Source organism: Aulonocara sp. 'chitande type north' Nkhata Bay, linkage group LG7 (genome assembly GCF_057382095.1).
Source record: "Aulonocara sp. 'chitande type north' Nkhata Bay isolate Kocher_YH1m ecotype deep benthic linkage group LG7, A_spYH_male_GT1.1, whole genome shotgun sequence".
In the NCBI taxonomy this organism is placed as follows: domain Eukaryota; kingdom Metazoa; phylum Chordata; class Actinopteri; order Cichliformes; family Cichlidae; genus Aulonocara; species Aulonocara sp. 'chitande type north' Nkhata Bay.
The window spans coordinates 3,863,688-3,886,234 of record NC_141350.1 but is presented as its reverse complement, the minus strand read 5'-3'; the positions used below and the strand labels follow the sequence as shown (position 1 = coordinate 3,886,234).

Genomic DNA, 22,547 nt, shown 5'->3' with positions numbered 1-22,547 from the left:
CCCAACCCTGTTTAGCTGGTTTAATGCTGTTGTACGTTTTATAAACCGTCTTAAGTCCTTTCATTTATTTAGTTACTGTACAGCTTGGTATGATTTTGAAATTGCTTTTACATTGTTGTAAAAAGATTTCCACTGGGCTAAATTGAGTAGCAGCTGTTGAGCTGGTGCTACAAGGCTGAACCCCGACTGAAAGGTGGGAATGTGGTGGTAATGCTGCTGAAATACATAAAAATGTGAGATTTAAAGAAAGAGAAAAATGTTTTGTTGGGGGAAAATAGCATTTTGAAATTTCAAATACCTAAAATGTTATATTGAAATTGATGTAACATTTTAAAATGAGCTTCCTTTGATTAAAAAAAATCAAAAATGTAACATTTATTTCTTTGATTAGAGTTTAAAAATAACTGATTTAATACTGAACACTTTGATCTATATCTATGTATGTAACATCAGCAATAGGCTGACAATGTCTATGATAAATGGTGTTGAAGAAATAATATACAAAAACCAATCTTTGTACTTTGAGCGAAATAAATTCGTCACAGTTGTGACTTATGAAGCACTTGAAGTGTGTGGTGGTGCGCTATAAAAACAGCTACGAGGACATTCTGCTCTCCGTCTCTCATGGACAGCTGAAGGTCTGTATCTGTTTGACCAACACAGGGTTGCAGAACAGATGGCCCACAGTGGCGAGTACGTACACTGCATATTGGCTGCATTCGCACAAAATCCAGTGTGACACCTTCTTGCCTGGTTGTGTGGAGGTGTGGCTACGCCTACCTTGACTTTAGGATCAGAAATTGTTTGATTTACTACTTCACTCTCTTTCTTTCCCGTTAGCTGAGTGAGGGAGGCGAGCAGTGTGTGAATGTTGTGTTTCCAGACCTTTAAAAAACGACACATAATGACTTGCTTTATGTGAGCTGATGTTCAGTGATAAACAGTAACATAAAATAATAAATGCATATGTTTTAACTCAATTCTATAAGCAAACTTTTCACATTTAAAGAGATGAAATCTTGACGTCAATGTTCAAAACCGGTTAATAATATATACACTTGGCATATAATTGACTGTAAATAATACATTAAAGTGCATCACACTTGTATACCTGTAGGCAACCACATGTTAAGAATATCACATGCCCAGATATTGCAGTAGTAGCTGTAGAAAAGATGTCCTTGAACATGTCAGAGAAGCTGAGTGGAGTACTGCAAGTTCCTTTCTTTCGTTTTCTTCCCCTCTGTCGTAGCGCTCTCACAACACTGAGGTAATCTCATCTTGAATCTGAGAGATCAGGATCTGGGACAGCACAATTCCTGCAATCTAGAGGACAACAGCAGCCACTTTAGATCACAGAAGAGGCTCTCTGTAACTGTACGTTCTGTACAGAGCATCTCAAGGTCCCTTAGCAGGGTGCTGCAATGTGGCGCTGGGAAGAAAGGTTCCCAAATTAGTTGAGACTGACTCAAACGAGTCACTTAAAATAATTGCGTACTCACATTTGCACGCACCTGTCAAGCCGATCATAAGGTGTTCTTACAGAGAGAAACCAAACCATTGGGTTGCAAACACAGCTTTTAAACAGCAGTCTATAATTAACGCTTTGGCTTGTTATGCAGACAAAGTAAGTGTCGGTAAGTGTTTTGAGAGGATATGCAAGACTTAAAAGAGAACTTCATCAGATTTACGGCACATCAAAGCATTAGAAAACTAATGCAATTGCTCTGTCGGGCCTTGTGGGTAATTTGTGCTTCTCTTCAGATTCACTGCAGAGCCTAGCGTACAGATGAGAACGAGACAAATCAGTTTAAACATCCTGTGCTAAAGTTACACCTTCTGCTAGATTGCCATTTAATATTAGCTGAAACATTTTAATAAGTAAACAGTAATTATTTAGAGGCAGCTCGTTATAAGTGCTAATTTGATTTCATGTTTGCTTAATGAGTATTGAATGGTTTTATTTAGTTATCAGGGCATGTTTTTAGCATCATTGGTAGAGGGGCAAAACAAAATCATCCCCGTAACACATCCTGTCAGCATTTTGTAATTTAGGTGGTCTTAGGTGTGAATACATTTCTCTTGACCCATTTAAAAAAATACAGTTCATGATGGGAAATTTTAGCAGGTAAGTAGTATAAAGGACTGCCATTGCAATAGAAGGCGTCAGCATAGATGTTTGGTACATATTTATGGGACAACATGGGAGGGATTTAGAAGAGGAAGAAGAGCTTCAAGAGGAGGCCTGTCTATTTTCAAATTCTGGCATTTCAGATTCTCTAGATTTCCGTCTGCTGCAGCGGAAATGCTGGGGGATCGTGGTGCGTTGCACAGTGAGAATCAGGGAGTCGTCAGCATCTCTTAGACATATTACATTATCACACACACCCCTCTACCTCTGTTGCACATTAACCTGTACTCATTCTAGGATAGTGTAATAAATGAATAATGTGCAGTTAAAATTTTATTGTCCCAATGTGCCTAGTTATTGCTGTCTAGGTAGAACACACCATTCCAAATCCCTTGATTCACAGTGGCCTCACATTAACCCTACTCCTTATTGGTTTCCTCTAGAATCCAAGTTTTATCCCTTTTTTTTTTTTTTTAAATTTATTTTTTTACAAGGACGATATTGAACTTGTAAAAAAGGCTGTGGGAAGCTCTCAGATTGAGATTTGTATGCGAGTATAAAGTCTGCATGGCTCTGATTGCTGAAGTCTAGCTTGGACTGTTTTCGCAGCCACATCCAAAAACGCCAGTTTGAAGTTTGCCTTTGAGGGAGCGTCTCCAGTCAATATGTTGATTGCTACACACTGAATCCAGCAAACTTTCATTAATAGTTATATTGGCTTGTTTGTTTGTAGTCTTATTCAAGATGAAACTAGTCCTTTTGGCAAGTTACTAGTCCTGTGTTGCCTAATTACTACACTGGGTTACCTGAGGCAAGGCCAGACCCAAGGCGAGAGCTCCCACCAGCAGCAGATGAGACTCGATCCACATCACTGCTTTGTCTGCACAGCCTACTGGGTAGATCGACTTGTTTGCCTCCATGAAGTTTTGCGTTTGAACTCCAAAACCGCACATAGTGTTGATCACTGCCTGTAAGCCAGATGAACAAAAGCAAAGACAGACGAAACACTGAGTGCATGATACATTGATAAGCACATAAACCTAAAGCACTCTAAATACGTTCAGATCTCGCTTTCATGCTGCTGGTTTCACATTGCTTGTTTTTACTTTGAATTGAAAGTAAATTGGAAATAATGAAAGAGTGACGTTTGTTGAGAGGAAAGAAAATAATGTGAGCAGTACAAGCAAAACCCACTGGCTCTGAAAAGAAAAGCTACCTAATCCCTGAGGGAACCATGCAGTTACAGGGTACTACCAGCAGGTCGCAGCACAGCAGCAGCTCTCAAACTGTTTAATTAATCGTTTTTTTTAGTTGTTTTTAATGTTATTTTATTTTTACCCCATGTTGTAAAATGTTGCTGTGATCTGTTTTCAGAGTTGCATGATGTTTAATCAATAGTGTGATAGATGTTTTTTCCTCAGTGGTGGTTTTCAAGCTGTGCTGCTGCGTCTGTACAGAGATTTTTTTGCGTGTATTTGTGAATCCAAAGTTTGTGCTCATGCAGACATTTACATATATGCTGTTTGTATGACAGCATGGATCCTCATGCACGCAGATAGCTGTAGTGTTGATTCAGTAGTCTCAAAATATCATAAAACCTTCATGAAAGAAGACTTTGATTTGGAATCATCTGTGCAAATTTACTGTAAGGTTGATCATATCGGAATATGTTAAACATGTTTTTTTTTTCTTTCTTCTTTAAGATGGAAATTGCCTGGCAGTGACTCATTCAGGTACTCAACCAATCAATTTGCAGATTCCTTTTAAGAGAAACTGGTTGGCCATTATGAGACCAGTTCTGTGCATGACAGCTAATCCCAAAGGAAAGGAAGGTAATACCAAAAACTGCTTTTACAAGCAGATGCAGACGTGTTCTTGCCACCTCCCGACTGAGAGCCTCTTAGTTTGGACACACTTGCGTACATGTCAAAACAACGCAGGTTGTCACAGTCAGGCAGTGCTGGCTATAATTCAGCATCCACAGACCATTAGCTAAAGTATCGGGTATATTTTATAGATGATTTCAAATTTTCTTTGGGTCTCTTAATGCCAGCTTGTCAGTGGAAAGTCTTGAATCCCCATCATCAGCTGACAGTCTCACTTCTGTTGGATAAGACAGTCTGATGTCTTAGCAGAGAAGCCTCACTTCTAATCGAATGTAACTGTCTGGAGACTCCAGGGACCCGTGGAAGTCCTCTTCTCCAAGTTTAGAAGAAATACATGCATAGCTGCCATACTTTGTCTCCCGTTGAATACTGGCCACATACATATCTTGCATTCAGAGAGAGATGTGTGGAGGTGAATGTGAAATACACACAACTGGCGCACAGTTGTGTCGACATGGCTGGGTAGCTTTACGTGTGTTATCCTTTATTGCCACAGTCTGTTCTACTCACCAAGCTCCTGCATAAGACCCTGCTGAGTCAAGATACAAGATTTTTTTTGTAACTTTAAATTCTCAGCAGTTTTATTTATTTTTCTCTGTTAATAAAGTGTTAAGAGCCTGTTTCATCATCATACAGCTGCTTGTTCTGTTCATGTCACAATCTTTCTGCCTTTCTTGTTTCTGTTTATCATAAATGTGAAGGAGGTTTGATTTGTCAGTTGCTTAATCAAGTGAATTCGGCATGACAGAGAAGATTTAAAACACTGAACAAATTTGAAATGCTGACTGAAATTGTGAGGTCAGCAATCTTAATAATACATCATCTTAAGATTATGAAAGTTTGTGTTAAGGTTTCTTTTAAGGCACGCTGTTAGTTTGTACATGTTGTGTATGTTAAGAGGCTAAACAGAGAAAGACTGACCTCCCCAGGAACAGGAGTACAGCAGGAATAAGGCACACCACAGCGCTCAGAGCTGGGGTTGTCATGTGTACAATTAAAGTAGAGGTTCCAAGACCAATCAGTGTAGTTGTTCCATCCACAACACTTGAACTGGGGGGAAAAAGAAAAATGAAGAGTGAAAAGTGAAATCGGGTGTATATTTAGAAACATAGTGTTGGTCTGTACTGGGCATCCTGCCAGTCAGGGCTTCTCCCGTGGGAAAACCCAAACTCATAAATGTGCCAGCATGTGCAGATGGAAGAGCAGTTTCACATGAGGTGACCCACAGAGAACAGGAACTGTAAGTTGCATGTAGCCTCCTGTGGAAACCCTCGCTAAGGCAAAAAAACAAACAAAACAAACTGCGGTTTCTTGCTTTAGTCTCAGATGCATCCAATAAACTATCTGTGATCAGTTTGAAGACTTCTACAGACAAAAGGAGCCACTCCGGCTCAGTGGAAATGGCCAATGAGAGCACCTCTTTTTGAATGTAATCCATCAGGTTCTGCAGATCCAGGTCATCCCTGTAGTGCACAATTGCTTTCTTTACAAACTTTCCCAAAGCACCCCGTGCCTAAGAGAGAGGAAAAGGCTGATTGAATACACAGAATAACAGCTTTAATATCAACATTTTGCATGTTTTACAATAAACTATCTACAGATGTCTTTGTTACTTGCCTGCTAAGGTGCTCATTGACACAACTGATCTCTCAGTTAATTACTCGGGTAGCATTTTGGAGGATTGTAAAGTACCTTTTTGTGAACCCTCTTTTGAACAGATGCAGTGGAAAATCCCCACAAAGCTTGAAATGATGAAGTCGAGGATAATTTCAGATCCAAGCTAAAACGGTTTCTGGGGAGCTGTCAGACACCTATTCATAGTTAATCAGGTGGCTTTGCTGTAGATTTGATCGACTTTTTGTGGGACTTTTCACATTTGCATAAACGGTATTCATGTTCAACGTTGCATTGAACTTTTTTTTCCATAAAAGGCCACTTCAGTTTTTTCTGAAAATAAACAAATATTAACACATGGGTTTGGAGGCAACACAGCATCGTCCTGTTTACATTGTAAAGCGTCCCGCGGGATGCACGTAAACCAGGCGGCAGCAGAGCAGGAAGTACAGCATACATAATCATAAAACCATTTGTGCCTGTGAGAACTATACATGAAGCGCATACCAAACACAAAGCACATATGCAGGTTCTACATTATAGTAGATAATTACTTGAACTTAGCCATTTGTTATTATGTGTCGATTTTCATCAGCTCCTCTCGAGCTGAATAAACAAAACCTATAGATGATATATGAATACGTTATTTGAGTTATCAGTAATGAGCATTTGAAACTGAACGAGGCTGATTCAGACGGTGAAATTTTGTCCTGCTTGTTACTTTAACTTTCATTGTCTGTAAGATTATTTTCATTTTCAGAGTATTAACGAGGGCTTGCATTGTTCATATTTGTTTTTGCTATTCTTCCACCCTTTAAGACGCTGAGAACAAAGAGGGCCATGGTTATACAGGCTGAGTTCAGATGTAATATATACTAATAGGAGCACTGTATGATAATGAGCCACTGAACTTTAAATTCTCATTAAAACGAACTTCTCTGAATGCTTTGCTAAAGGCTTTGTGAATTGTTCGCATTACAAACTACGTTAGAACAGGTTATGTTGATAAATACTGTGAGCACTGTCAAAATAGCCCAAAATGTTATCCTGAAGTAGTTTTGTTAATTTGTGTTAGGATTTTTACAATGTTCCTTACGCTCACCCTGTGCCTTCCCCTGTTTCTGTTCCCACGTGGTGCAGTTTGCTCGTGGGCTTTGGAGGCTACCGTCACAGTGTGTCATTAGCGGCAAAGTCTCCTTCAAGGGATCTGTTGAAATGGAACATTTGGTTCCACTTTGAAGTGCCGAAGCATTTGAATCATTTAGCGAGGAAGGATGCTGGGAGGGTTGTTAAACTACTCTGTTTAGCAGCAGGCAGTCTGAGTGCTGACAGAGAACACAAGGGAGAGGAGAGGTATCATCAGGCACCAGGATCCCCGCCACTGATGACAGCGAGTGCTGCCACTGCTGGCTGTTGTGGTTTTTATTCTCGGTGGAGCCCTAATGGGATGTTAGTGAAGGGGATAAGTGGAGGGGGATCCTTCTCATCTCCGTAGTCTCCAAACCAATCACTTGGGTCATATAAGTATAAGATATAGGCTGAGATATAGTACTGTAGTACATATGTACATTCATGCAGCCAAAGAGTAGATCACCTATGGTCACAAAAACAGACATTTTTAATGTATCTAGACCTGGAATTAAACTTATTATTAATGTATAATAAAAAACAATCGTTAAAATTCTTTTTTTGTTTTAAATTGTTCTTATTGTATCAATTAGAGAGGCAGGAGACAGTCTGCGAATGAGACTATTTAGTCAGGTTGACTTAATTCTGAAATCAATAAAAGCTGTGGTCTGTGGGAATAACTGCAAAACAAACACATCAATGCAAAGACCAAACATGTCAGCGAGCTCAATAAAACTTAAACTCCAGTGGTCAAAGGTACTGCTACTGCTACTGGCACCATTATTTATTCATATACATAGAGACGTAGTACGTTAAAGTTTATGAGTTTGCCTGGAAGCACACTCTTGCTTCTTTCCATTGTCCCCAGGTGCCAACAATTAGCTCACTGAACACAGTGCTGTCGTTGCCGTTATTGCCACTAGCATTTAAAACTTTGCCACAATAAACCCAAATAGTTTTTATATCCAGTCACTTCAAATCACATTGTAATACCGAGAGAAAGTTCTCGCATATTTTCTGTCAGTCTACAGAACAAGCCTGAGTCATTTGGAGGATTTATAGAGAGTGACACAAACACTGATTCTCACTGGAAGCTGCCGTTCTGTTTCCTGTGTATGCTGCGCAGCACAGACATTAACAAGACATTTCCCCTGTGGGCTAAGCTGGCCCATCTGTGGGATCAGATGTCTGCCTTATTAAGTTGCATATACTGCAGTTTACAAATGTACAGAAAGTCCATAAGCCGGGAAATGACACCATAAATCAATAGTGCTCATTGTTATCACTGGAGCCTGAATGTGGCCTTAAATGGCCCCGTAGAATAACTGAGCCAGCGCACAGAACAGTCTGTAAAGATTCAGATACCTGATCGGAGTAAAAGAAGCCCAGAATCGCTATGGCCAGCTGGGTGAGGAAGACCAGTGTGAGGCTGAAGGAGAACTAGGGAGTAAAGACAAAAATATTAAAAGGCTGTGACTAATATCATCTTAAAGGACAGATTAGTTGTTACACATAAGATGTGAGACTTGGCTTTGGATTAGATGGAAGCAAAACACTGTGCCAGTATTTGTAATGTGTCTGTGAGGTCTATTACTGTCTTGAGGAGGCGAATGTTCTCTCTGAGAGCTCCGATACAGCCACAGAAAGTGATGAAGAACATGACCACCCCCACCACGATTAAGATGACAGCCGGGTCGATCAGGAACGTGTCCCTCACCGTGTCTGGCAGAAAGATGGGAAAACAGCCTCTGTTTGTTTCCAACCCCAATACCTGATTTTGATTTAAATAATTCCATCATGTACCTTGTTTCCCTGTCTTTGCAGCATCCCTTCCTACGCTAGCAGCTAATGATCTATTGTGGGGTTGTGCACAATGAACACAGGTAAAAAAATTTTGGTTGTCTCTCAACTATATATATATCTCATAGTAATTACAAAATTAAAGACACCAGGTAAAATGAAGGCGAAAGCCTGACACACATTTGCTTTGTGCCGGGAAAGCTAAACAGTTTACGATCCCAAGGAGAGTGCCACCTCATTCCTGCACCTCTTTTTATGAGGGACGGTTTATCGCTGGTCTTTAATTCACTTTGGAGTTTAGGAGGTGTGAGCGAAAAGTGTCGTCTTGCGTACCTGTGGCCTTCTGGACTTTAGCATACACACCAATTGCAACAATCAACAGGGAGAAAACCTGGAAAAAAAAGGAGATGATTTTATTGTTACCAGCAATTTTTATTTATTTTTCACCAGCAAAGAAAGCAAGTAATTCTCCTCTATCGCGTTTGCTGTCTGTCCTTCGTATTCTGCTTGGGAAATTCAACACCAGATACTTCTAAGCTGGTAATTAATTAGCAATAGCAAAGCCCAGAAAATGCTGTGTATTTGTAATTTATCCAGGTTGAGTCTTTATTTGGATGTTTAAAAAGTTGTTGAAAGGAAAACATGTTCCTTCCTTCGGACTTTTGTTTGCAGGACAGGTGTGATTAGATTAGTGATGATAAGCTTTTTCCTCAGGTGCTGAGTAGGCAGAGCACCCGTTGCCATGGTAACTGCATCACTAGTTTATGTGTTGGCGGTAAACGGGCAGATGGATATCAACAGGGAAAAAAATAATAACATATGGACCTCGGTTTAATGTGGAACCTCGCAACAGAAATCAGACTCAGTCCACCTGTGACTGCGATGGAAATCCTCCAGAACTGAAAAATGCTCTCTCCAGTTTTTATCAGGATTTATAGAACTGCGAGAAGAACTCGACCTTGGTTAGAGAATTGTTTTTATTATCCACCCTAACTTCACTTAGTTCTTGACTGTGATGTGTGTGCGTGCCCTTCTTTTAAACAGTGTTACCCAAACGTGTTGTGAACTGCTGAAGAGGTGAGTTCACCCAAATAGAATCGACGTATTAAAGGAGCCAAGTGAGTGGAAAACAGGTGGAATTAACGCTTCCCGTTGATTGCATTGTCAACATTAATTTCCCTTCTCTCTGTGATTGCTTTTCTCACCTTGAATAACAATCTGTGCGGTCCTGGCTTACATTTCCAGCCTCCGAATTCACAGACATTCAGAATCAGAATCAGAATCAGAATACTTTATTGATCCCTGGGGGAAATTATTTAGACATTCTCCTGATTACTAATTTGTGCGTGTTTGCTTTTGTGTATAAAGGATGCATTTTGTTCAGCCTTTATAAACACAGATTTGTTTCTGTCTCAGAAGCCTGTATTGGATCTCTAGAGGTATAATTTTTCCTTGGCCAGCCTTCATGCCAAACCGGTGTTTTGTGCTCTGGAGATGTAAATTATTGCATGACAGGATATGGTACTACTTTTTGAATCAATAATCTACCTTGACAAGAGAAAAGCTGCCAAAACACAAAACGTGGATAGCGCCTATTTTCTTTGGAAGTACCATTGTACATTTTTCAGGGGTATTTTCTGACGTGTAGGAGTGTGCGCACCTGCAGCTCCTTTTGTCAGTTTTCCACTGACTGTGCCTTTTGTGAATGAGGGTGGCATTTGCAACAGGAGACACACTTACACAGTGAATGTATTCCAGCTCTGTTTTTCAGGCTTTTCAAAGGGATGAATCAGACTTCTCCCAGAGGATTTTGTGTGGAGGTGAAAGCCAGCTCAACTGAGCCACGGGGACGGGGGGACAAAGGCCTGATGGATTAGGGCTGCAGTGTTCGCTCCTGAGCCCATGTCTGATAAACAAAGTCAACACAGGCTGGGGTATGAGGCTGCTGCGGGTGCAGTTATTGTTGATTGGCTCTAAACACAGTAGGAGCACAGTACAGTGTTTGCCCCCCTGCTGTTTTTGTGGAGGATTGGATGAACAGGGATGTAATGGAGATGTAGGGAGTTAGCAGAGTTAGAGATGTGATCTGTGTGCTCGACTTGTAATGTGCTGGGAAAGTAAGTGAGCCAAACAGCTCTATTTTAATAGTGTGTGTTTTTGTGCGAAAGCAACTGCTCATGGAGGACGCGGTGCTTTAATGGCTGCTTCAGTGTATCCGCTGTACCTTTCTATCATTTCCCAGTTGTCTTGTTGTCTTTTTGTTACACTAACAGCCACAGTAGAGGAGCGTGTATAATGTAAGACTTGCACAAAATGCATAATGATTATGTCATATCAGCAGTGCGTGCATGCCTGACATCTGTTAGAAAATAAGCGATTTAGGGCACCTGTCCTTGAATACGGGAGAAATGGAAGGTGTGATGGTGTGAGCGACTGACAGGGGCTGAATTGTGACTGGGTCAGATCATCTCCTGTGCTAGTGAGCAAAAAACATATAAGCATCCATTAACATCAGCTTGCTCACACATTTATGCAGTTATGTATCCACTATACTGCCTGAAATGTAACAGTTTATCTACCATTAAGAATATCGTTCAAATATATCAACCAATTTATTTTCTGTTTCACCAACACATCGAGCACATCAACGACTCGTCCACCAGGTCACCAAAGAACCTGGGACAACATCTAAAGAACTGCAGGCCTCACCTGTCTCAGCTAAAGTCAGTGCTCACGATTCAACAATAAGAAAGAAACTGATGTCGAAAATGGCATCCAGGGGAGAGTTACAAGGCGAAAACACTGCTGACCAAAAAGAACACAGAGGCTCAAATTTGCCAAAAAAACCAAACAGTAACATGCTGATGATCCCAAAGACTTTTGGGAAAATATGCTGAAGACTGACAAGATAAAAGTTAAAATTGGTGGAATGTTTGGCTTAAAACAAACACAACATTTCATACAAATGATTGTAATATGATTGTCTTGATTTATTTATGGGGTTTTTATTGGATTTTATATCACCTGTGGTCCTCGTGGACAAAAATGACCCCAAAGTACAAAGTGTTGCAAAGGGTCATATTTTCACACCATACTGCTTTCAAACATCTTTGATCTTGGATCACTGATGTGTGGGGTCAAGCACTGGTCATAACAACCACAACAACAACAGGCAGCATAACGAGGAGGCAGGTGCTCTATATTCAATGGAATTTTATTTACACAGCGCCGAATCACAACAACAGTCGCATCAAGGTGCTTTGTATTGTAAGGTAGACTCTACAATAAAACATACACAGAAAGTATGCTCACAAGCCTCCATTGCACTGGAGATTTGCATACTTTGATGAGCATACTTTTTTTTTTTTTTTGCAATGAGCAGAAGAACAAAGCACATATTGTCCTCTAGTATAATGAGGAGGGAGAATCAATGTTCAGGAAGATCCAGGGTTAGAAGATATAGAAAATATTGTCAATATTTAGAGCACATGCTACCCTTTCTCTGAAAAAGCACATCAGCCACCTGCAGAAGTGGAAGAAGGCTATGAAGTGAAGAAAAGTGATGAAGAATCTGAACTATGTTCAAGTAGGTTCTCAGGCATCCAGGACATGGTAGTCTGAGGAGCTTGGAGAGAAAGTGACTGGGCTTCTTGAAGTTTCTTGAATTTTCAGAATGTGAAACTGAAATAGAAGATGTGTCAGAGGACTACACATCATCCATTTCAATTATGATGAAGACAAAGAATCAAGCAGGAAAGAGGAATCAGCTGAGACAGAGGAATATTTGCAGTAACGTGAGGAAACACTGATCTGGTCTTCTAACCTTCCCAGTGACAGACGATGCCTGACTCTCTCATGTGCCTCAGAGAAAGATGATCTACCACAGTCCAAGCACATGTGCCAGGTCCCATACTCCTTCAGTGGCTTTTCTACTCGAGTACTGAAAGCATTATACACAGTGTATTCTGCTTGTATTCTGCTTTTTAACGTTCACATGCCAATGGATGCATCAGAGACCAAGTTGGGGTTCAGTAACTTGCCCAAGGACACCTTGGTAAGAACTCCAGACTAGAGCACACAGAGATTGAACCAACAACCATCCAATTAGCAGATGACCTGCTCTACAGCCAACTCAATGATGAACAAGGAGGGACAACAAGAGAGGAAGAAAAATGGACCGAATGCAGCTGTAGGCATATGTGGGTGTGTTGATTCTTACTGCCGTGCATCCAGTAGAGTCGCTACGGCCAGTTTATGACATCCTGAGTCTGGTAGAGAAGTTTTAAAGGTGACACAAGATTAATCACAGAAGCACAAAAAGGACATAATTTCTTGATAAAGACACAATAGATGATCGTCGTTCATGACACAAACGTGCTCCCATGAGGTGTATGGAACAAGTGGGTGTTTCTCCTGCTGTGATGTAAGATCCTGGTACTGATGTGACTGTATGAGCACCAAGTCCTCTTCAGAGGACTCTGTCCATTCTAACAGAACATCCAAGTAAACCAGGGAACTATGAGATAAAAACATGGGCAGCATGTGATGCAGGTCCAGCTGTACATGGAACATGCTAGTGTGCGATGGCAAACCGTCTGTCCTGCAGTCAGGACACGAGTTGTCCCTAACATTGCAGGTTTCCAAAAGACAACAATCACCTGTAACAGCTTGTTTACTGTATATGACCCTTGGCCTGCAACTGCAGAAAAGAAAGCTGTCCATGATGGGACCAGTGCAGAGGAATAAACCTGAGCTTCCTCCTGCACTTGTGTCAAATATGGACACGCCTTTGTCCTCATGAAAGTTTGCCTTCACTCAGACTCATGCCCTGGTGTCCTACCATGCCAAAATATAGAAAACTGTCAGGTAATGAGTTGGAATAAAGTTGAATAAAACCTTGAAACACAGAGATGGATGATATTTTATACTTGTTCATTTCATTTCATTCATTCATTTCATTTATTTATTCATTTTCAGGCACAACAAATACCTATATTGAACATAAAATACACAAAACAAAAAACAAAACTTGCCTGAAAAAGGAGTGGGACGAAGAAAACTTATTAAATCCCACCCCTATACTCACTCATCAACAAAAAAAAACAATAAACTTCCCGCAGCTACGCCCATCATTGCATACAGACCCATCAACAGCCCCGGGCAGATACAAGCATCTAAGCGGCAGCTCGCAACCAACAATTAGAGCCTTCATAACTGAATACAGAATATATAAATTATAAATTGCATTACCACAGGTAACAGGCAGTAATAACTACAAGTAACAGACACACATACATATACATACATATATATCTACACACACAAGTACATATATGTACATACATACGCACACTTTATTTTTTATTTTTTATTTTGGAATCCATACCAGCAATGGTAAGAGGACAGACATTACAGAGAACACTAAAACCCATCATTGAGTATACTGTGACCAGACCAACTGTTTGTAGAGAAATTTAAATCTATGAATATTTTTGCATTGTTTCAATTGTAAACTCAGACTGTTCCAGATTTTCACACCACATACAGACACACAAAAGCCTTTACGGGTTGTTCGAGTTCTGGGTAATTTGAATTCTCCAAAGCCTCTCACATTATAAACCTTTTCTCGAATTTCAAATCTAGTTTGTAAATTTGCCGGTAAAAGTTTAGTAAAAGCTTTATACAAAATTATGGATGTATTGTAATTAACCAGATCCTGGAATTTAAGTAACTTTGCCTGAAGAAAGAATTTGTGAGTATGATCTAGATAACCAGCCTTGTGAATAATACGCAGTGCTCGTTTCTGTACTGTGACTAATGGATTAGTTGTATTTTTATATGTATTTCCCCACACTTCCACACAATATGTAAGATATGGAAGAACCAGGGTACAGTACAGAGTACGAAGTGCATCTTTATCAAGGAATTGTTTCACTTTGTTCAAAACTGCGAGGCTTCTGGAAATTTTGGTTTTTATGTGTCTGACGTGGGGTTTCCATGAAATTTTGTTATCAATTATAACTCCCAAAAATTTGTTTTCACTCACATTATCAATTGGTACACCTTCAATGATAATTGGTAATTCTATATTATATTTTAAATTACCAAAAAACATTGCTTTAGTTTTATTTATATTTAATGATAATTTATTTATGTCCATCCATTTTTTTTATTAATTTTAGCTCCCTGTTTACAGTCATTACAAGATCAGTATAATCATCGCTACTGAAAAATATGTTGGTGTCATCTGCGAACAGTATGAGTTTAAGTACTTGAGAAACATCAAAAATATCATTTATGTATACATTGAAAAGTTTTGGTCCCAACACTGACCCTTGGGGAACACCACATGTAATACCAAGTTTCTCTGAATGGTAATGCCCTATGCTAACATATTGTTCCCGACCTGTTAGGTAACTTTTTAACCAGTTACCAGCTTTCCCTCGAATACCATATCTTTCCAATTTATCCAGTAAAATTGAGTGATTGATTGTGTCGAAGGCCTTTTTGAGGTCAACAAAAATACCAACTGCATATTTATTTTTATCCAGTGTATCAGTAATTTCTTCTACTGCCTCAATTATCGCCATTGAAGTGGTTCTTTGCGTTCTGAAACCATACTGACCAACATTTATTATTTGATGTTTTTCAAGGAATTTTTCTAATCTTGAATTAAAAAGTTTTTCTAGAATTTTTGAGAATTGAGGCAGTAGAGAAATAGGCCTATAATTGGTAAAACTGTGTTTGTCATTACTTTTATATAGTGGTATTACTTTCGCAATTTTCATTTTTTTTGGAAAACAACCGGACTGAAATGATAAATTACAGATATATGTTAAGGGACTAGCAATATTCAGAATAACCTGTTTAACTACAGACATATTTATGTCATGATAATCCATTGAAGACTTACTTTTACATTTTAATGTGATATTTATTACTTCTTGCTCATTTGTAGCTGAGAGGAACAGTGAAAAGGGATTTGATTTTATATTACTGATATTTTCATTTTTATGACACGGGATGTCTGCTGCTAGTTCAGGGCCAACATTTATGAAGAATTTATTGAACCCATCGACAATATTACTCATGTTGTGATTTTCACCATTTGCATCAGTAAAATATTCAGGATATGATGTTCCAGAAGATCCTTGTTTAATTAAGTTGTTTAACACATCCCAAGTTCCTTTTATATTGTTTTTATTTTCATATAATCTTCTTCTATAATAAAGTTGTTTGCTCGTTCTTATAATATCAGTCAATTTATTTCTATATGCTTTATATCTTTGTTCCACTTCTTTTGTTTTTACTTTGATGAACTGTTTATACAGATTGTTTTTCTTTTTGCAAGCATTAATAATTCCTTTTGTGAGCCAAGGACTTTTTATCTTTTTTTTCTTTGTCATGTGTTCGTTTACAGGACAATGTTTATTGTACCACATAGTAAAAATATCTAGAAAATTATCATAAGCCTTGTCCACATCTGACTCTTCATACACCGAACTCCAATCTTGTTGTGCTAAATCTAAATTGAAGGCATGAATTGCTTCTTCATTTATTGTTCGCTTTGCTATCATGATCTTGGTATCTATTTTTTTTAAATCACAGTCACACAAAGTAAAAACTGGTAAGTGGTCAGTTATATCACAGACAAGCAGGCCACTATTAATTTGGAAATCCATGACATTAGTAAAAATGTTGTCAATAATAGTGGCGCTATGTGAAGTTATTCTGCTTGGCTTTGTTATTGTTGGATATAGTGATAAGCTGTACATTGTGTCAGTAAAGTCATCAATGGCTTTTAACCTTGTTGGATTTAGCAAATCAATGTTAAAATCACCACAGATAAATAGTAATTTTTGGTTCACCGAAGCAACGTTTTTTCTATCCATTCATTAAAAGTGTCAATACTTGAACTGGGTGTCCGATATATACAACTTATTATAACATTTCTCTTTTTTTCATTCATAATCTCAATAGTCAAACATTCCAAAATTCCATCAATAGCCATAGACATAGTTGTTACAACATTATATTTTATAGAGTTATGAACATATATAGCAACCCCGCCGCCCGCCTTATTTAATCTATTCATGTATTTTAAATCATATCCATTCAAACAAAAATCTATTCCTTTATCGACATTGAACCAAGTTTCAGTGATGGCTATAACACTAAAGGGGCGAGAAAATTGTTGCAAATAGTCCTTAATGAAATCAAAATTAGAGTACATACTTCTGCTGTTAAAGTGAATTAATGAGAGCTTCCCGTCTAGGTTAATTTCTTTTTCATATTGTTCCTGAGTGAAATAATTACAATTTTTAACAAAAGAAGAGAGAAAGTTACTTTCAGAATCTATTTCTGGATCTATTATATTATGCTCCTTATATTCACAATCTAGATCAATTACTTTCTGTTGAAGAACTAATTTCAACGTGTCCATGTCATTTCCTGGTGTAATTGATACATTGGTGTCAGTTATACTTGTCCAGATCCTCCATGTTCCTCACTATCAGTACTTTTGCCTCTTCTGGTGTCCCGTTTAGCTTAATGAAAATCTTACAGTTTGTTACCCATGTATGTTGTATTTTACCGTTCTTCTTCAGTTGCCTTGCCTTCCTCGCGATGTCTGCGTTTTTTCGTGTCAGATGCTCATTAATGAAAACGTCCGTGCCTTTCAGTTTGCGTCCTTGTTTCAGCAGTGCGACCTTGTTCTTCCGATTGACAAATCTCATAATGATGGCCGGCAGTCTGTCACTCCTCCTGGGCAGTGAGTGACATGCTTCTATGTGCTCCAGGTCCATCTCTATCCCCTTGCTTTGGAGGAAGGACGCCACCTGTTGCTCTACCGAGCGGGTCTCCTCGTCGCTGGGCTCCCCGACGTTCCCAGCCACCGCGCGCGCATACGAGCGCGGCTTGATTTTAATACCGCTGATGACCACGTCGTTCGTACGGGTGTACTGCTCCAGCTCATCCACCCGCCGCTCGAGATCCATGATCCGTCTGTCCTTCTCGGCATTTTGGAGGCGTAGCTGTTTTACCTCCTCCAGAAGCCCCAGAAGCAGCTCCTGCTGTGCCCTGACTGCGGCCACGTCTCCGCACAGCGCTCCGAGGGAGGTTTTAATGTCCTCAACCTCCTCTGGTGTTGGGCCTTTCTTGGGTGGCATACTGAAGCGAGAGCACGAGGCGGCTCTCGCTTTATAAACAGTCAAAGCAAACAGGGTCATTTTTGAGCCCAGAGGACAACAGATGTGATTATGTGCTGCCAGTAAAGAACTTGTAGTTTAAAAACAGCTTTCTAAATTAACTTTGACATAAACCCGTCTGTGATCATCTGTTAAGGACACTTGGGCAATCCAGCGGGACAATGATCCAAACACACCAGCGAGTACACCTCTGAATGGCTCAAAAAAGCAAAACAAACAGAAGGTTTCGAGTGGCCTATTCAAAGTCCGAACTCAGATCAGGTTGAGATACTTTGGCGTGACCTTCAACAAGGCCATTCATGCTTGAAAACCCTCCAATGAGACTTCATTAAAACTATTCTGCAAACAAGAGTGGGCCAGAATTTTTCCACAGCGATGCGAAAGACTAAATACCAGTCATCACAAACGCTTGATTGCAGTTCTTGCTGCCAAGAGTGACACAACCACTTATTAGGTTGAGGGGGCAATTACTTTTTCACACAGCACCGGGTAGGATTGGATAGCTTTTCTTTCCTTCCTTGATAAACGAAAGCATCGTTTACGAAACTGCATTTATTTGGACAATCTTTGTAATATTAAAATTTGTTACATGAGCTGAAATTTATAAATGAGACAAAAATGAGAAACCGGGAAGGGCAAATACTTTTTCACAGCACTGTAACTGTGGACTCTGCATTTGTGCAATCATGCTGTGAAATGATGCTGCAGTTATTACATTCAGAAACAGCTTCCAAGTAGAATTCGTTTACAGAGTACTAGTGTGCTTACATGGTGTTTTATGGTTTAGTATGAGTCAGTACTCGATTTATTTGTTACGAATGCATTGCTGCAGTGATGTATACAGGCAATCAAAGTTCTCATGTGTAACTGTACTAAACGTGAAATAGGTAGCAGCATGGAGGCTGGGTGCTCCTGCTGTTTTTAACTCCTGATAATAGCTGAATTTCTTTTCTCCATTTATTATTTATATATTTTTTGGTTTTTCTTTGTAGCAGATCTGTCTTCTTTGAAAGCTCTCTGATTGCTGGTGATTTGCATTCTCCAAAATATTTAGAGTATATTTTATCGTTGCAACACTTTTATCGTTGCAACTCTACTCACCCAAAATAAGAAGCTGAAGAAGAAGAGAAAGTATCTGATCCACGGGTTGACAAAGGAGAATGTCTCAGCTCGGTCCAGATTCAGTTTCCGGTCCATTATTTATTGAGGTGTAAAGCTACAGCGAGTTTCACTTGTAAACAGTCCCCAGTTCCTGCCCCACCCAGCAGATCTGCAGGCGCCATGTGAATCTGTGAGAAGCGGGTGGGTTGCAAGCTGTGCTGGTGTCGGGGTGGCTTAAAAAAAGGGGGGGCATGGATTTGTGACGCCGCCTCACCGTGCTGGTGAGACCCAGAACTGTCCATGTAGGCTGATGGGTCAGATTGCACAAAAAATATCTCTAGCTGACAGCAGCTGAATGGCCTACAAGCTGCCTTTAGTTTACCCCTGTGCATTCTGTCTCCTCTCGCCATTATGTCAAAGGGCCTAGATTCCACATCGCACAAATGCAGTGCACTCGTCTTTCTGTATTAATGTTTATTGCTTGTGAAAGTTTCATGTTCTAGTCTGCAGATTACAGATTCAGATTACTGTTCCAGTGAATAAAGCAGAAGGACGGTTGACAGAGGCTGGACAATGACATTTTTGAGAGGAGGAACATCTAATGTAGTTACATGACATTGCCTTTTGCTGTGATGTCTCCAGTGTGCTTTAGATTGAATCTGCCAAACTTTGAGTAAATAACATTCAAACCAATAAAGAAGTTAAAAAGAAAGAAAGAAGTCAAGCCACAAACTCTGTGAAGAGATATAGATTGAAAGACGAAAGCTGATTATTGACTGGTGATGAAGGATCATCTGTCAGAATGACCGGAAGCACAAAAACGTAACTATAAAGTTAATGTATTACATCATCACTGGACACCAGATCCCTCAGTAACTCAGTGACTTGCCAGAGACTCGTATTTAATGAGTTTCACCTTTTTTTTTTTTTTTTTTAGATTGAATACAAATCAGATTTTAGTTGAACAGAACCTTAACTGGGAGGAGGTTGCACTCTGTAATTATGCAACATTTTTACTTTACCTTTGGTAATGCTAATGGAATCTATGGATTCCAACTGGGAGTGATATGAAAAGAGAGATGATACAGATGGGTGATACCATAGTGATGTCCTGAGCTGTGCAGATACCTCGAGCTTTGTTTGAACACAGAAATTAGAAGTATGGTGGATCTTCCTGTGATTGGCTCCAATCAATATATTAGAGTTTTTGGTAAGATGGCACTATGCTCTGAAAATTGTGTCATGAATCATCACATTTTTTTTTGTATGTGACATGCCATCACCATACATTTACACCTCATTCGCAATGGGTTGGACCCTTTTTGCCTTCAGAACGGCCTCAAATCTTTGTGGAATGGATTCAGAAAATTGCTGGAAACATTCCTCAGATTTTGGTTGCAGCAATTTCGCATCACACAGTTGCTGAATCACTCCACCACATCCTGGAGGTACATGGGGCAAACCCTTATGTCACCACTGATACAAGGTAAGCTAGATCAGTGTTTCCCAAACTTTTGGAGCCACGGCACCTACTTCACATTAGAACAATCACACAGCACACCACCAAACAAAACTGTCACAAAAAGCACATTGATAAGTTTTTTCCGCACAGCAGACATAGTGGAGTTGGCTCGGTTTGTCCCCAGTATACCTTTTTTGCTTTCTTCTGGCATTTCATCTGGGTCGGAATTTTCCCCAGGGCCTGGGTCAGAGTGACTACTTTTTATTTCAAATATTTATGTATTGCTATGTAATTTCTTCTTCGTCTTCTTCTGTTTTACTGGCGGTTGGCAACCCATTTAATGTAATCGATAGATGATGTAATTGTTCTGCCCATTACTCACACCGATCGCCTGGAGTACTAATCAGGTGAAGCCAGGTAATCTTCCACGGCACACCTGGTCATTTCTCGTGGCACAGTGGTTGGAAACACTGGGCTAGATTGATGTCATCATGTAGTTCATGCCAAATTCGGACATTCCCATCCAGACTCATTAAACCAGGCAACTTTTTTCTGTTGCCCAGTTTGGGTGAACCCATGTGAGCCTCAGCTTGACTTGAGTTGCAACCGGTGTGGTCTTCTGTTGGTGTAGTCCATCTGCTCCAAGGGTTTATGTGCTGTGCTTTCAGAGATGAACTTCTCCATAGCCTGCTTGTAACAAGTGGTTATTTGACTTCCTTTCCTGTTGCCTTCCTCTTAGCTTGAAGTAGTCTAGCTACGCTCACTGGATATTTTCTCTTTCTCAGACCATCTTTGCAAACTGAAGGTGGTTGTGTGGGAAAATCCCACAAGATCAGCGGTTTCTGAAATACTCAGACAAGCTGTCTTAAAAGCAAAGTCACTTAAATCACCTTTCTTCCCCATTTTGATTCACGGTTTGAACTTGACATGTTAATGTATTCATCTGTAACATAATGGCCTATAAAAACCAAACATCTTGTAATTTTTACACTAATTTTGCTTCATCTGTAATCGTAAAAAATAGTCTGTAATGCTAAACCTAGCTAAGCAAAGCTAGCCAGTTGCTGGCTATGGCTTCATATTTATAGCACAGATAGAAAGTGGTGTCGTCCTCCTTCCATGAACTCAGACAAAATACAGCGATTTGACCAATTTTGTTTTATTAATGGAATTTGTGTCATTATAATAATAAAATGTAACTATTTTCAGCCAAGACATTCATAACCAGCAGCAGGTTAAATTTGCGACCTACCCACTCAAGGTTTTTTTTCTTATTGGTACTATTTTCTTCAGTGTAGAAAATAACTAGATATCACAGCTGTATGCTTCTTTGCAGCATCCCAATTGCTTCCACTTCTGACTTAAAAGCACACAAACACAGTAAATGGGACTATCTGAAGAGCACTATAAGAGATAAGAGATAAGATAAGATAGAACTTTATTAATCCCTCGGGTGGGTTCCTCTGGGAAATTCGACTTCCAAAAAAAGCACAGCAACGACCGAAGTTACAGTTACAGAACTGTTATATATATATATATATACACACACACACACACACACACACACACACACACATATATAAATACAGAGACAAATATAAATAAAATATACAAAGGGGATAAATAGAATAAATAGGAATAAAAAATAAAAATACAAGTGAATTGCACATTTCAAGTATTGAGTCTATTGCACTGTTGACTATTTACAAAAAGTATTGCACAAAAGGTATTGTACAGTGAGGTGAAGAGGCACTACAGCTTAGTTGTTCCCTCCTTTGTCCTCCTGTCTCCCCTCCCTCTCCCCTCCAGAGAGGAGTTAAACAGTCTGATGGCGTGTGGGACAAAGGAGTTTTTAAGTCTGTTAGTTCTTGTCTTGGGGAGAAGCAACCTGTCACTGAACAGACTCTTCTGATTGTTTATGGCCGTGTGCAGAGGATGCCCAGCATTGCCTCCACTTCTGACTTAAAAGCACACAAACACAGTAAATGGGACTATCTGAAGAGCACTAGAAGGTCAAGACCTTACATTATTGTAGAAAGCAACAAAACAAATCCCCTATTGAGCACCAGTGGAGAAGACAAACTCTCTTGTATCTGCAAGAAACCTCTAACAGTACCATACTTAGGCTGGGTGGCAATCCGTTTGGCTGAGAGGAAACAGGGAACGATAGATATTCTGAGCACTTGCTGGCTGCTTTTCTGTTATTGCATCCCAAAATA

At 39.6% G+C, this 22,547-nt stretch overlaps 2 protein-coding genes across 2 annotated transcripts; both read right to left on the bottom strand.

The window, feature by feature from the left end:
• Window positions 1-13: 13 nt before the first annotated feature.
• Window positions 14-19,059, bottom strand: tspan33b (tetraspanin 33b). Its single transcript, XM_086298049.1, has 8 exons — window positions 18,867-19,059; window positions 8,893-8,950; window positions 8,354-8,481; window positions 8,125-8,199; window positions 5,435-5,530; window positions 4,939-5,067; window positions 2,938-3,099; window positions 14-1,326 (listed from the first exon to the last, which is right to left on the bottom strand). The coding sequence occupies exons 1-8, from the start codon at window positions 18,960-18,962 to the stop codon at window positions 1,258-1,260; spliced, it is 813 nt and encodes a 270-aa protein (XP_086154175.1). The 5' UTR covers window positions 18,963-19,059; the 3' UTR covers window positions 14-1,257.
• Window positions 14,010-17,742, bottom strand: LOC147324323 (uncharacterized). The gene has a single exon (XM_086298015.1). The coding sequence runs from the start codon at window positions 17,724-17,726 to the stop codon at window positions 17,034-17,036; it is 693 nt and encodes a 230-aa protein (XP_086154141.1). The 5' UTR covers window positions 17,727-17,742; the 3' UTR covers window positions 14,010-17,033.
• Window positions 19,060-22,547: the final 3,488 nt, after the last annotated feature.